Source organism: Bacillus rossius, chromosome 12 (genome assembly GCF_032445375.1).
Source record: "Bacillus rossius redtenbacheri isolate Brsri chromosome 12, Brsri_v3, whole genome shotgun sequence".
Classification (NCBI taxonomy): domain Eukaryota; kingdom Metazoa; phylum Arthropoda; class Insecta; order Phasmatodea; family Bacillidae; genus Bacillus; species Bacillus rossius.
Genome location: NC_086339.1, coordinates 45,347,998 through 45,361,026, shown reverse-complemented (window position 1 = coordinate 45,361,026; position 13,029 = coordinate 45,347,998). Strand labels below are relative to the sequence as shown.

The window sequence follows — 13,029 nt, the reverse complement described above, 5'->3', positions numbered from 1 at the left end:
TCCTGCACTAATTCAATATTCAAATTAGGATCGGACATTCCTGAAGTTTCAGGAAAACCCGCAAGGTCATCCTGACTGTCTGTACTCATTTTTCTTTTGGTTTTACTATTATAAATGACCAGAAAACGTAAACAACCCTTTAAAAACACATTAAAAAAAAAACTTTAAACAATGATAACCACAAATACAAAATTTAGACCATAAGAATGTAAGTTTCTGTCCAATTTAGACTTGCTGTTTCCGGCGATTCATCCCTCGTTGTCCCGCGAAGTACCGATTCCTCCCTCGTTGTCCCGCGAAGTACCGAGATGATCTATGTTGCTGGAATCGTGTCCCACGATGTTGCTGGAATCGTGTCCCACGATGTTCTGTGAAGCGCTGTTCTACGATGTCCTAAAATGTAGTTCTCGTCGCATTCCTTTCCCACGATGTCCCGCGATGTTCTTATACGGTGAATGCTGGCTTCTCACGCTCGTTTTCGTTTGTTGATGTTTACAAGTACGACGCGAAGATCACACGATCCACTCTCGAATCACTCGTTCACAAGTTATAATTTTGCCGATGTTCCAAAAGGTATTACCACAGTTAATTTAGCCATGATTGGTTTTTACTTGATAAGTTTTTACTGTTTTTCCGAATGTTTATTTTATCATCAGGCAGTGTCTAAATTCGTGCCCCACGACAGGGCAGCCATGTTGTTACGTTGTATGTTTTTGCCCGGCTAACCACACATAGAAACATAACAATACAAAACAATGTTCCTGAGGTTCTGCTTCATTTGGAAATAAAAGAGTTTATTAAATTATCTTTGTTTATTTCTTTAAAAAAATGTTTTTTCTCATCGTTACATGGCTTCAATACACAATTTTACAAATGAATTTAATTAGAAAAACTTCGTTACTTGTACAGTTTTTGTCTTTTCTTATACGAATTTTAACAATATCTTTGAATTTTGATAGGATGAGGTCCAAATACATACCACAGCACCATACATATTGCCGTTGATGGTCGAGGAGTCTTGTCACTCGCCAAAGAAGAAAAAAAAAAAACTTAGTAATGTCCCTTGGTTAATTACCTAACTCAAGGTACCGTTGATCGCGGACCGAAATCACACGAGTCGGGCCGATGCTGACGCCTAGGGCCTAAATTTCTAATACATAGTCCGAAAAAAAAATGAAATTAGGTTAAAAAAACTACGGCGTGGCCCCAGCCCCTAGGCGTTAAATTATCCCTTAATAATTTTTCATTTGTTTCGTGACTTGCCGACGACGCGACCGAGTTCGGCGACGATCGAGCAACAAGTGACTTGGTCGCAGTGTTGCCAGATTGCAACATTCCAAAAGTCGTACCGAAGACTAGAAATAGTCGTACATTGGAGCAAATAGTCGTACATACTATAATTTTTAAAATAAAACGTTAATGAGTACCAACTTTTATTTTATCCGGCGATTTTTTTGCTATTCATTTTGGTAGTATTTTATTGGCATGACACAATCGTGAAGGAAAAAAATTAGATGGAAACAATTACACTAAGGAAAAAAACTACACCAAAATTAACACATGTTAAGTTTAAAAAAAAAAAAAAAAAAAAAAAACAATTTTCTTAACAACTCAGTCATCCTTTTCGAAGAGAATATCCACAATATCGTTTTCTGGTGCACTGGATGCATACAAGTTTGCTGATGTCATGCGCGATAACATTTCAGCTGTAGGGCGAAACAATGCACAGGTACCACTTTCCTTCACACACTCGGAAGCAAGCAAAGCTCCGTTCACTGTTTTTGGAAGGAGGCGATTTCGTACTTTGGTTTTCACTAGATTTACCTGTAAAGTAAATACACATGCTATATTTTTCTAACAATATTGCAGTTAACAAAAACTCAAATTTTAAAATAAGAACAGTAGGTAACAAAATAGTTATTTATGATGCATATATTTTCATACCTGACTGAAGACTCTTTCACAGTCTGCATTAGAGTGCGGGAGACTAAGCACATGAAGTGCAAATGTAGCCAATTCTTTGAAATGAGCTTCTTGTGTGTCACAGCTTGGTTTCAGAAGCATATTCCAGAAAATGTCAGGACTGTTTACATCATCAATATCTTCTGGAAGCCTTGCCCTTGAAAATGGAAGCTCCCTCCACTGATCATCAAGACACTGTAAACTTGCATCATCATCACAAGAAACAATTCTTGGGACTACTTTTACTAGTGGAAGAAGGTAAGGGCAGTTAACCCTGAATACTGGTGAAAGAGCTGCTTTAGGTTGCAGGTAGCTAAGTTTCGACAGAACCGGATCATTCATATTATATCTTTTTCTTATTTCTTGCGCAGCAACCTGAAAAATTATGACAAACATTTATCATTATTTCAGTTACAAAAATTAAAATTAAATAACAATGAGGCTTGCAAGTGATTCAACTCACCGTGAGGAAAGTTCTACACCTGTGAAAGAAATGACAGCGAATATCGGGCTTGGAAGTGATTTCTGGTTTATCAATGTGCTGCAGGACTTTAACTCCTAAATACATCTCAGTGTCTGGAAGATGATACTTCTCCAGGGCAGGATCGACTTCCTCGAGTGGTGTTTTCATGACATAGTCCCTTTTCATGAAACTAAGGAGAATGTCAGTATAGAGATCTCTTAATTGGGTATGTAGTTCTGTAATAACAACATTCTTCGTCTGGAAAAATTCGTTGAATTTTGTGAATTTCGGAAGAACCCATGAAAGGAACATGAAATACAGTTTCAAAAAAAGGATCGTGAAGTGCATTGAAGATGTTTTCTGCACTTAAGAGTCTCTGTGACAACCAACAGTCTGTAAAATACAATTTCAAAGCATCCCACTGCTCCAAAATGCGTTGAACAACTGCCACCAAAGACAACCACCTGGTCTGCGAGGGATGAAGCATTTTCAAAGGTTCCATGTCAAGAAATGTTTGAAACTCTTTCAGCTCACTCTGTCGTTTAGCACTGCTCTTCAAGAAATTGTATATTTCACGAGCCATATCTTCACAAGACCGAGGAAGCACTTTACATGCTTCACTAGCACACAGATGTGCCGAATGACAAATGCACTTAACCACCACGATCCCAGGACAAGCTTCTTTGAGACGAGATGATACTGAATTATGTTCACCCATCATCACATTACATCCATCTGCTCCAAATCCGATCACATTTTCCAACGGAATTCCAAACTCTGTGATTGAAGCAACCAAGCCACGAAACAGGTTTTCTGCACTGGCGCACACAACTTTATTTGAAGAGTCAAAAATTTCTCTTAGTTCCCAGAATTTGCTCTCTATCCTTCCAGACTGGAAATCATGGTACCTTACCACTATGCACGACATTTTTATTGTCCCTATGTCTGTTGATTCATCTGTAAGGATGCTGAATTTGGTGTTCTTTAATTTATTCGCCAACTTCTCCTTATGATCGGCAGCTATTACATTATTTACAATACTGCATGTTTTTGTTCGTTTAAGAGTCAATTTCTGTGCAATTTTATGGTCAGAAAAGATACCTTTTATGACAGCTGTGAGATGGTCTGCAACAGAAAAAGCAACATTGTGCTCCGCAATGAATGCCGAAAGTTTTATTTCAGCAGATGCAACTTCTTTGTCTAAATCAACTTTAGGTGCTGCAATAAATCTAGAAATCGATGTTTGTCTAACAGTAGCAGACATTCTAAGTGCTGTATGTTTCCCACCGGTTGCATGCCGCTTTAAGTTACTTATTTCGGTAACAAGTGTTATCCCACAAAATTTACACTTAGCCTTGTATTCGTCTCCATGTACAGGTAACAGCCACTCTTTAAATTCTGTTTCAGACAACCACTCTTTTCTAAATTTTTGAGCCCTGTGTTTACCTGCATTTTGCTGAATACACACCTTTTTGGTGGCGAACTTAGCCCATCTTCTGCGTCACTCATATTTACCAAACAATGTAAACAACTGTTAAATTCTTAAATTGTTCGTACTGTTCCAAAGATGATAGGTACTTACAGAATATCACACATATTTTAATAATGTATCCAATATGATATTGATTTATGTGCATTCTGTTGTCATTCCTCTCAACTATTATAATGAAGCTATCGATTGTTTCTTGAATTGGATTAACATTCAGATCGATTTCATTACAATTTTCGATTTTGGCTTCTTTAGAACTGCATATATTGTGTTTATGAGACCAAAATATTTAACCATAACATCTTAACCACCAAAATTTCAAAATAGTCGTACAAATAGGTGTACGACCCTATGTTCAGACGTACGTCGTACCGAACTACGAAATAGTCGTACATGTACGACTATAGTCGTACGTCTGGCAACCCTGCTTGGTCGACGAGATTACCTTCCCTTGTAAAGGTGAAGACAAGGGAAGCAACCCCGTGGGCCAACCGACCAATCACAGTACAGCATTCATCAACATGCCCAAATAAGGAATTTCGGCCGAGCGCATCACATCACGCCAGGACTCGCCCTGATTGGCTGGCTAGTGGTAGCCTCCAGAGACCCTTCCAGACGGTCGCTACAGCTGTGCGTACAACGTGACGCGTAAATCCCAAACACACATTTACAAAGTGAAAAATAGCTTTCTGGCGCCAGAGTGTCGCGCCTGTCCGTTCTTCCTTCTGTACCTTCCAGACTATTCTCAAAATATTACACTAGCAGTATCCAATAGAATATAAAATTACCCAAAAAATTCAAATACAATGTTAAAAATTTAGTAAACAAAGTTGAAATTCATATAAAAACTTTTGTTTAAACATGATGTCCTGTAAAATTATAATCTATACTGCTTTAATTACTGACATTAATTATCAAATATCAACATTAATTATTATGAACTAGAGTTAACCCTCAAATTTATAATTAAGTATCTCAAGGAAATAAGTATTTTAAGGCTTTCCATGAAATTTAACCAAAGTAATTAATAACAATTCTTAACATATCTGAACTGTTTTCTATATCAACAAAAAAAAAATATCCTTCACCTCAAATTTATTCTTAATATTCTTATGACCCATTTTGCAATGCTACAATCGGTACACCGTGTTGACTAAATTTTCTAAAATTTCTGTAGATTTAGTTTTCAATTCTCTAACATTTTGTTAACATATTTCCCACTTGTAGAGTTTAGGCATCCATGTTAATCTTGCGTTGCTCCTTTGGCTACCTTGTTATGTAATGTATGGTGGTGTTATCAACAGAGGGCTTCTGGCTGATAGTAGTATCAATAGGTAAGTTATTGCTGACAATTTGCTCTGATGTAATTTCCCATAAAAGGGGCTAATTATACAACTCCTGGATCAGAAGACAGTGTTGTTTATTCTGTTAAAATTGTCTTCTAATACAGAAATGTGAAACGATGCGTATATGTTGAATGTGGTACAAGTTTGGCTATCTTAACTTGAGAAAGGTTCAGTTCATTTGTGATGTAATTTACAATCTCCTGCTCTTGGATGAATGTTTCAAAAAGAGTTACAAATATTGCTCTTTTTTTTATCACAGGTTTGACAAGGGTTTTTAATGTAAATATATTCCATGTACCTACTTGCATCTGGGTTTTCTTACGTTCGTTAATGCTTGTTGACGGATTCTGGTTACCGTTGGGTTTTGACTTACGCTTGTGTTGCACTGTCGTGAAACCTTGCTTTTCGACAATCTGTTTGTGTTGACTTATGTTGATATTGCATGATCCCCACTCCATCACTTCCCGCTGCGTCGCAAGTGGGTCAGTGGTCGATCTTCTGTCGCCCGGGGTAGCTAGGCGTTATGCTTTTTTGTTGCTTGAAGATTGTATGAGAACTTGACTGTAGGATTTATCACAACATTACAGTTCATTTTTGTGCACAGATTTTGTTTGATAATTTTAATTCTTTCTTTATCTCTGACATTTCAGATATAGAATCAATTAACATCAACTTGAAACTTTTTTTTTCTTATTAATTTGTCTATTTTTGTGCTTAATATTTTGACCATGATACTTTATTGATATCCATTATCATTTTGTGTTGTATTCCCATTTTATCTATCCCATCTTTTTAGGTGATAAATCGAAGATGTTCATGGAGCCATCGTGTAGAATACCTATCTAATGTAATTTCATTATCGTAATGAGGCATTATGAATCCAAAAAATTCTGGTTGGTCAGAAAGTGAAGAGTTAAATGACTGACATCCATACTAACACGATAAATACTAGAATAGAATATCACGTGTAATCAAAGCATGCATGCACAGACACGTCTGCAGGCAACAATCACTCAGTCGTGAATGATGTATTGTTGCGAGGTAACAGTCACAAGATGATGGGGTGTGAGAAACCATTTTTAACCGACTTCAAAAAAAAGAGGAGGTTATCAATTCGACTGTATGTTTTTTTTTTTTTTTTTTATGTTTGTTACCTCAGTACGTTCGACTGGGTGAACCGATTTTATTGTATCTTTTTTCATTTGAAAGCTGGTGCTTCCCGTGTGGTCCCAATTAAATTTGGTCCAGTTCTTTTAAGTTTGTTATTTTAATTTCATTTAATTGTACTTCTGCAGGCATCATATTATTCCAATATGCAGTTGCTGGAATTTTCCTTTTTCTAATATTATTGTAACAGCGTGTGCAGGTAGTTATTGTACCTAAATTAATTAGTTCTTCAGGTAATAAGGTACTATACAAACTTGCTGGTAATTTGGAACGCTGTTTTGGATATAGAGTTTTTTTGCAAACGGCACATGGTAAATCAGCGAAAATATTAATAGCCTCTTCAAAAGCTTGTTCATTTGTTATATCCCTACAAACATTAGTGACTTGTCGCATTCTACTAAGTCGAAGTGAACGAGTTTCAGGTGTTTCGTTTGATAAGCGCTCGTAAATCAATCCGAGTCGGTGGGCACGTTGCTCCTCCGTCCCTTGGGATAGGCGATCGTGAATCAAGCTGAGACGGTGGGTACGTTGTTCCTCCGTCTCTTGGGATAGGCGATCGTGGATCAAGCTGATACGTTTTGCTCGTTGCCCCTCCGTCTCATTAGATAGACGATCGTTGATCAAGCCGAGACGATGACTACGTTTTTCTATATTTTCCCTGTTCAAAACTTTTTCTGTGTAAAGCCGCATTTTCGAAAGTCTATTTTTGCGTTCTTCACATGTCTCTTTTGAGATTGTCCTCGATGTAGATTTCCTTTGTTTAGATAGGCGTTTCTCCCTGACTTCGTTTGTTTCCTTTAAACGGCGCTTTCTCATTTGATCAGCACATTTAGTAGGTCTACCCATATTCAGACAAATTAGTTCGTGTACTTCAGAGTCCCTAAAAGTGAAAAAAATAAACAAACATTTTAACAAAAAAAACCGACTTTAAAATAAACAATTCCTACACAAAATAATATGCAATAAAAAGTAAAAAAATAATTGTGTATTCTTCTACAACTTAATAATCAAATTACTTTTTCTACTCATCAATATGTATGTACGATCTATGTGTTTACCACGCAAGAAGGTAGGTAGGTACCAACCCACTTCAAATATAACTCAACACATACCTATGAATAACAAACAATGATCAAAATGTTTTATAGAGTTCTCCTAAGTAAAATAAAATGAAAAATATTAGACTACTTAAAAGTCAATCAAATTATTACGATAATATAATGTAGTTACAATTATTGTTATTTTTGGAGTCGGTGTCAGCCAAGGAAACACTACAATATACCTAACAATAACAATAAGATAATATTTTAAGAAATATTTTTTGATGTGATAACGTCTTATAAATCGATGAACGCCGGCTGCACGCACGAAAATGTGCCACGTTCCGAAATGTCCGAGCGTGCAAGGGAGAGGGCTAAACAAACTATATACAGAGAGGGCTTGTGACGCATCTATCTCTCGTTCATTATTAAGTTGTAGAAGAATACGCAAATTTTCATCAAAAATTTTTTTAGACGTTAACACGTTATCACGTAAAATTATCGTCCGTAAACCGACCTTACCTACAACCAATTTTTTGTACAAATTTGACTATTATACATACTGTGAGTACTGTGACAATATAAATACCTAATTAAACCCATTTACAAATTAACTATTATACGACAATATAATTTAAAAGTATCTACGACTTTGAAACGTCATAAATAACAATACCTAATTAAACCAAACAAACGAACTTCAATTAGACATTATGCTGAGACATAATGTAGCAAACAGCGACCTGAAAATATAGCCAATATTAAACATAATGATATACCGTAAGAAGAACGGTGTTGATATTGAACGAGAAACGAATCTGAAACGGTTCATAACCAAGCTCAAACTGTTTTCATAACAATATATGTTATGAATTCGTACATTTATGCAGAGTTTCCGTACTATTTAAATCCATAACATCCTTTAAGCGTAGCGTCAGCTGTTGTGTGTAGTCAATTATAATAATCGTTTGCACACATATGTAATTGTGATAACAAAAACATAAATGAATTACCTTAGATATTATATGCATTCATGGATATACCAATATCTTCAATGGTAGCCTATACGTTTTCAAAATACGTAAATAGTTTTACAACGTTATTGTAGTCACCATCGAACACTTAACCATAGACACTTAACCTAAAACCACTGTTTGTACATAGGCGAAACCAAAACACATGCGCAATCCAACATTTTTTCCCAAAGATATAAGAAATACTAGACTTGCTTTACGAAGCTAAGCATAACCATTCTCATTTCTTGATAGCAGTTGCGATGTAGAAAAGTGTTTTGCCACTGTGAAACATATAAAATCACGTAGTTTTACCATGAAGGTAAGAGTCTAGACTATTACCTCCATGAGTTTTACACAAATACTCACGAGTATCTAAACATTTATGATTTTGATTTGGGGGAAAAAATAGTTGATTAGTTTTGTGTGCTTTGTCAACTGACGTTACGTCATCAAGGTTTGTGCAAAGAATCTGTTCCTACTTTTCGCTGCCGTTGTATATTAAAACAAATAAACTAGCATACTTGGCTGACACCGACTCCAAAAATAACAATAATTCTAACTACATTATATTATCGTAATAATTTGATTGACTTTTAAGTAGTCTAATATTTTTCATTTAATTTTACTTAGGAGAACTCTATAAAACATTTTGATCATTGTTTGTTATTCATAGGTATGTGTTGAGTTATATTTGAAGTGGGTTGGTACCTACCTACCTTCTTGCGTGGTAAACACATAGATCGTACATACATATTGATGAGTAGAAAAAGTAATTTGATTATTAAGTTGTAGAAGAATACACAATTATTTTTTTACTTTTTATTGCATATTATTTTGTGTAGGAATTGTTTATTTTGAAGTCGTTTTTTTTTTGTTAAAATGTTTGTTTATTTTTTTCACTTTTAGGGACTCTGAAGTACACGAACTAATTTGTCTGAATATGGGTAGACCTACTAAACGTGCTGATCAAATGAGAAAGCGCCGTTTAAAGGAAACAAACGAAGTCAGGGAGAAACGCCTATCTAAACAAAGGAAATCTAAATCGAGGACAATCTCAAAAGAGACATGTGAACAACGCAAAAATAGACTTTCGAAAATGCGGCTTTACACAGAAAAAGTTTTGAACAGGGAAAATATAGAAAAACGTAGTCATCGTCTCGGCTTGATCAACGATCGTCTATCTAACGAGACGGAGGGGCAACGAGCAAAACGTATCAGCTTGATCCACGATCGCCTATCCCAAGAGACGGAGGAACAACGTACCCACCGTCTCGGCTTAATTCACGATCGCCTATCCCAAGAGACGGAGGAGCAACATGCCCACCGACTCGGCTTAATCCACAATCGTCTATCTAATGAGACGGAGGAGCAACGTGCCCACCGACTCGGATTGATTTACGAGCGCTTATCAAACGAAATACCTGAAACTCGTTCACTTCGACTTAGTAGAATGCGACAAGTCACTAATGTTTGTAGGGATATAACAAATGAACAAGCTTTTGAAGAGGCTATTAATATTTTCGCTGATTTACCATGTGCCGTTTGCAAAAAAACTCTATATTCAAAACAGCGTTCCAAATTACCAACAAGTTTGTATAGTACCTTATTACCTGAAGAACTAATTAATTTAGGTACAATAACTACCTGCACACGCTGTTACAATAATATTAGAAAAAGGAAAATTCCAGCAACTGCATATTGGAATAATATGATGCCTGCAGAAGTACAATTAAATGAAATTAAAATAACAAACGTAAAAAAAAATGTTGCTATTGCTAATTAGCGCCATGGCAGGCTCCTAAGAATTGAAGAGTTCCGTTACTTTGTCATGGATCCCATGATCAGAACCTAACCAAACTCTCATTAAAATACCCTTGAAGTACGTCTTTTCCAATAAAAAAAAAATTATCGAAATTGGTTGGCGTGATATTGAGTTATTCGTCCTTTTGTCGCGCACACATTTAATGAAAATTTAAGACTTATATGGTTTTCTCATGGATGCCATTGTCAGAACTGGACCAAATTTAAATGGGACCACACGGGAAGCACCAGCTTTCAAATGAAAAAAGAATCATCAAATTCGGTTCACCCAGTCGAACGTACTGAGGTAACAAACATAAAAAAAAAAAAAAAAAACATACAGTCGAATGTGTATTCTTCTACAACTTAATAATCAAATTACTTTTTATACTCATCAATATGTATGTACAATCTATGTGTTTACCACGCAAGAAGGTAGGTAGGTACCAACCCACTTCAAATATAACTCAACACATACCTATGAATAACAAACAATGATCAAAATGTTTTATAGAGTTCTCCTAAGTAAAATGAAATGAAAAATATTAGACTACTTAAAAGTCAATCAAATTATTACGATAATATAATGTAGTTACAATTATTGTTATTTTTGGAGTCGGTGTCAGCCAAGTATGATGAAAATTTGCGTATTCTTCTACAACATGCCCACCGACTCGGCTTAATCCACAATCGTCTATCTAATGAGACGGAGGAGCAACGTGCCCACCGACTCGGATTGATTTACGAGCGCTTATCAAACGAAACACCTGAAACTCGTTCACTTCGACTTAGTAGAATGCGACAAGTCACTAATGTTTGTAGGGATATAACAAATGAACAAGCTTTTGAAGAGGCTATTAATATTTTCGCTGATTTACCATGTGCCGTTTGCAAAAAAACTCTATATCCAAAACAGCGTTTCAAATTACCAGCAAGTTTGTATAGTACCTTATTACCTGAAGAACTAATTAATTTAGGTACAATAACTACCTGCACACGCTGTTACGTTTTTGAGGGAACTGTCACAAGTGATAAACAAACATTTTAACAAAAAAAAACCGACTTCAAAATAAACAATTCCTACACAAAATAATATGCACTAAAAAGTAAAAAAATAATTGTGTATTCTTCTACAACTTAATAATCAATAAGAACTTTATAAAACATTTTGATCATTGTTTGTTATTCATAGGTATGTGTTGAGTTATATTTGAAGTGGGTTGGTACCTACCTACCTTCTTGCGTGGTAAACACATAGATCGTACATACATATTGATGAGTAGAAAAAGTAATTTGATTATTAAGTTGTAGAAGAATACACAATTATTTTTTTACTTTTTAGTGCATATTATTTTGTGTAGGAATTGTTTATTTTGAAGTCAGTTTTTTTTTTTGTTAAAATGTTTGTTTATGTACAGGTCAAATCAAAGTCAAATGCAAAGATCTTAGTCTTCATCCAAGACAAAGTCAAAGATCACTTAAATATTTTGTTGGGTTTAAAAAACTCTATAGAGTGCTTGAGTATGTGTTCAAACATAACATACTCTTCTGTACCATACATAAAATTAGAACGGTATAGGGAAACATTTTGTAAGATAACCAACTGCCACTGTGTAACCATTGAAGCATGTTTACATGTTTGTTATTATTATTATTATTATTATTATTATTATTATTATTATTATTATTATTATCATCATGTTTTAGCTTCATGTATATTTTGTTATATAACTAAGAATATGTATAAATTTTGTCTTTAATGCATGGTAATACTGAGTGCGATGACCCAGAAATACGCCACTAGTAACTAGGTGTCAGCGATACTTGTTATGTTATTCTTCTTCATCAAAATTAATTCATATATATTGTTCTGTCTATGACCGATTCAGTATATGGGCGCTATTAGTTAGAGTCTTTAACTTTGCATTATCGTCAGGTAAAGAAAGAGTTTGTTGATTTATTCCTCCTAGTTGGAATGTTTCGCTGGGGCGGACATTTTTTTTTGTTTGAGAGTGATAAAAAAAGGAGAGACTGGAAATTTGTATCGGCTAAGTGAGCGGAATTCCTCCGTGCTTTCTGCAGTTCCTGGATGCGGGATTTGTGCGCAGAGTACCAGAAGAGACGCTGCAATTGCATATTTAGCTAGTTTTTCTGTCAGTATTCAGTAAAGGCAGTCCTACTTTACTCCAAACGGGCTATAGGGAATCGTAATCTGCATTTGTGTGCTTCAAGACGACCGATCTTCTGCATGCAGCGATTCCTGTCGACGCTGGTGAGATACAACCAATATACAGACTTTTCAGCCCATCCTGAAAGATGTCCAGAAGAGTGGTCTTCATTAGTATTCCTCCTGGGTCGTAGTTAGTTTTTTTGTTCTGCAGCAAGACGGTACGAGTATCCTTATGAGGTCGAGGACGAGACCAGAAGTCTTGGGAGAACGATGTCTCCTTTGTCCCTCCCCTGAACTAAGCCGGAGCATATTTCTTCAAAAATTAAAAATATTAATCATTTTAGAGTCTCACTTACTTACAATTAAATTATGAATAATTCATCAGTATCAATGGGTCATCGAGATAGGTAAATTTGCATGTAATTTGATTTAAAATAATTATTTCCTATTTGCTATAATATATCTACTTAATGGATTATTAATTAAAAGTTGTCATAAATTTACTCTAAGATTAATTGAGAATAAATATAATAAATACCATTACATTGATTATTTAATTAGATGATTTTCTTTTGA

General features: G+C 35.4%; 2 protein-coding genes across 5 annotated transcripts in view; one reads left to right on the top strand and one right to left on the bottom strand.

Moving 5' to 3' along the window:
• The window catches only part of LOC134537906 (gastrula zinc finger protein XlCGF26.1-like), a 138,513-nt gene that overhangs the window by 48,868 nt on the left and 76,616 nt on the right, over positions 1-13,029 (top strand). The gene's annotated exons all lie outside the window — the stretch shown is intronic.
• Positions 1,609-4,987, bottom strand: LOC134537907 (uncharacterized). Of its 2 annotated transcripts, XM_063378853.1 has the most exons (3): positions 2,426-4,987; positions 1,945-2,337; positions 1,609-1,824 (listed from the first exon to the last, which is right to left on the bottom strand). In XM_063378853.1, exons 1-3 carry the CDS (start codon positions 2,771-2,773, stop codon positions 1,612-1,614), a joined length of 954 nt encoding a protein of 317 aa, XP_063234923.1. In that variant the 5' UTR covers positions 2,774-4,987; the 3' UTR covers positions 1,609-1,611. The 2 variants fall into 2 exon arrangements, 1 of the variants encoding a protein (XP_063234923.1); XR_010076066.1 differs by lacking the exon at positions 1,609-1,824 and having other exon boundaries at positions 2,251-2,337; positions 2,426-3,879.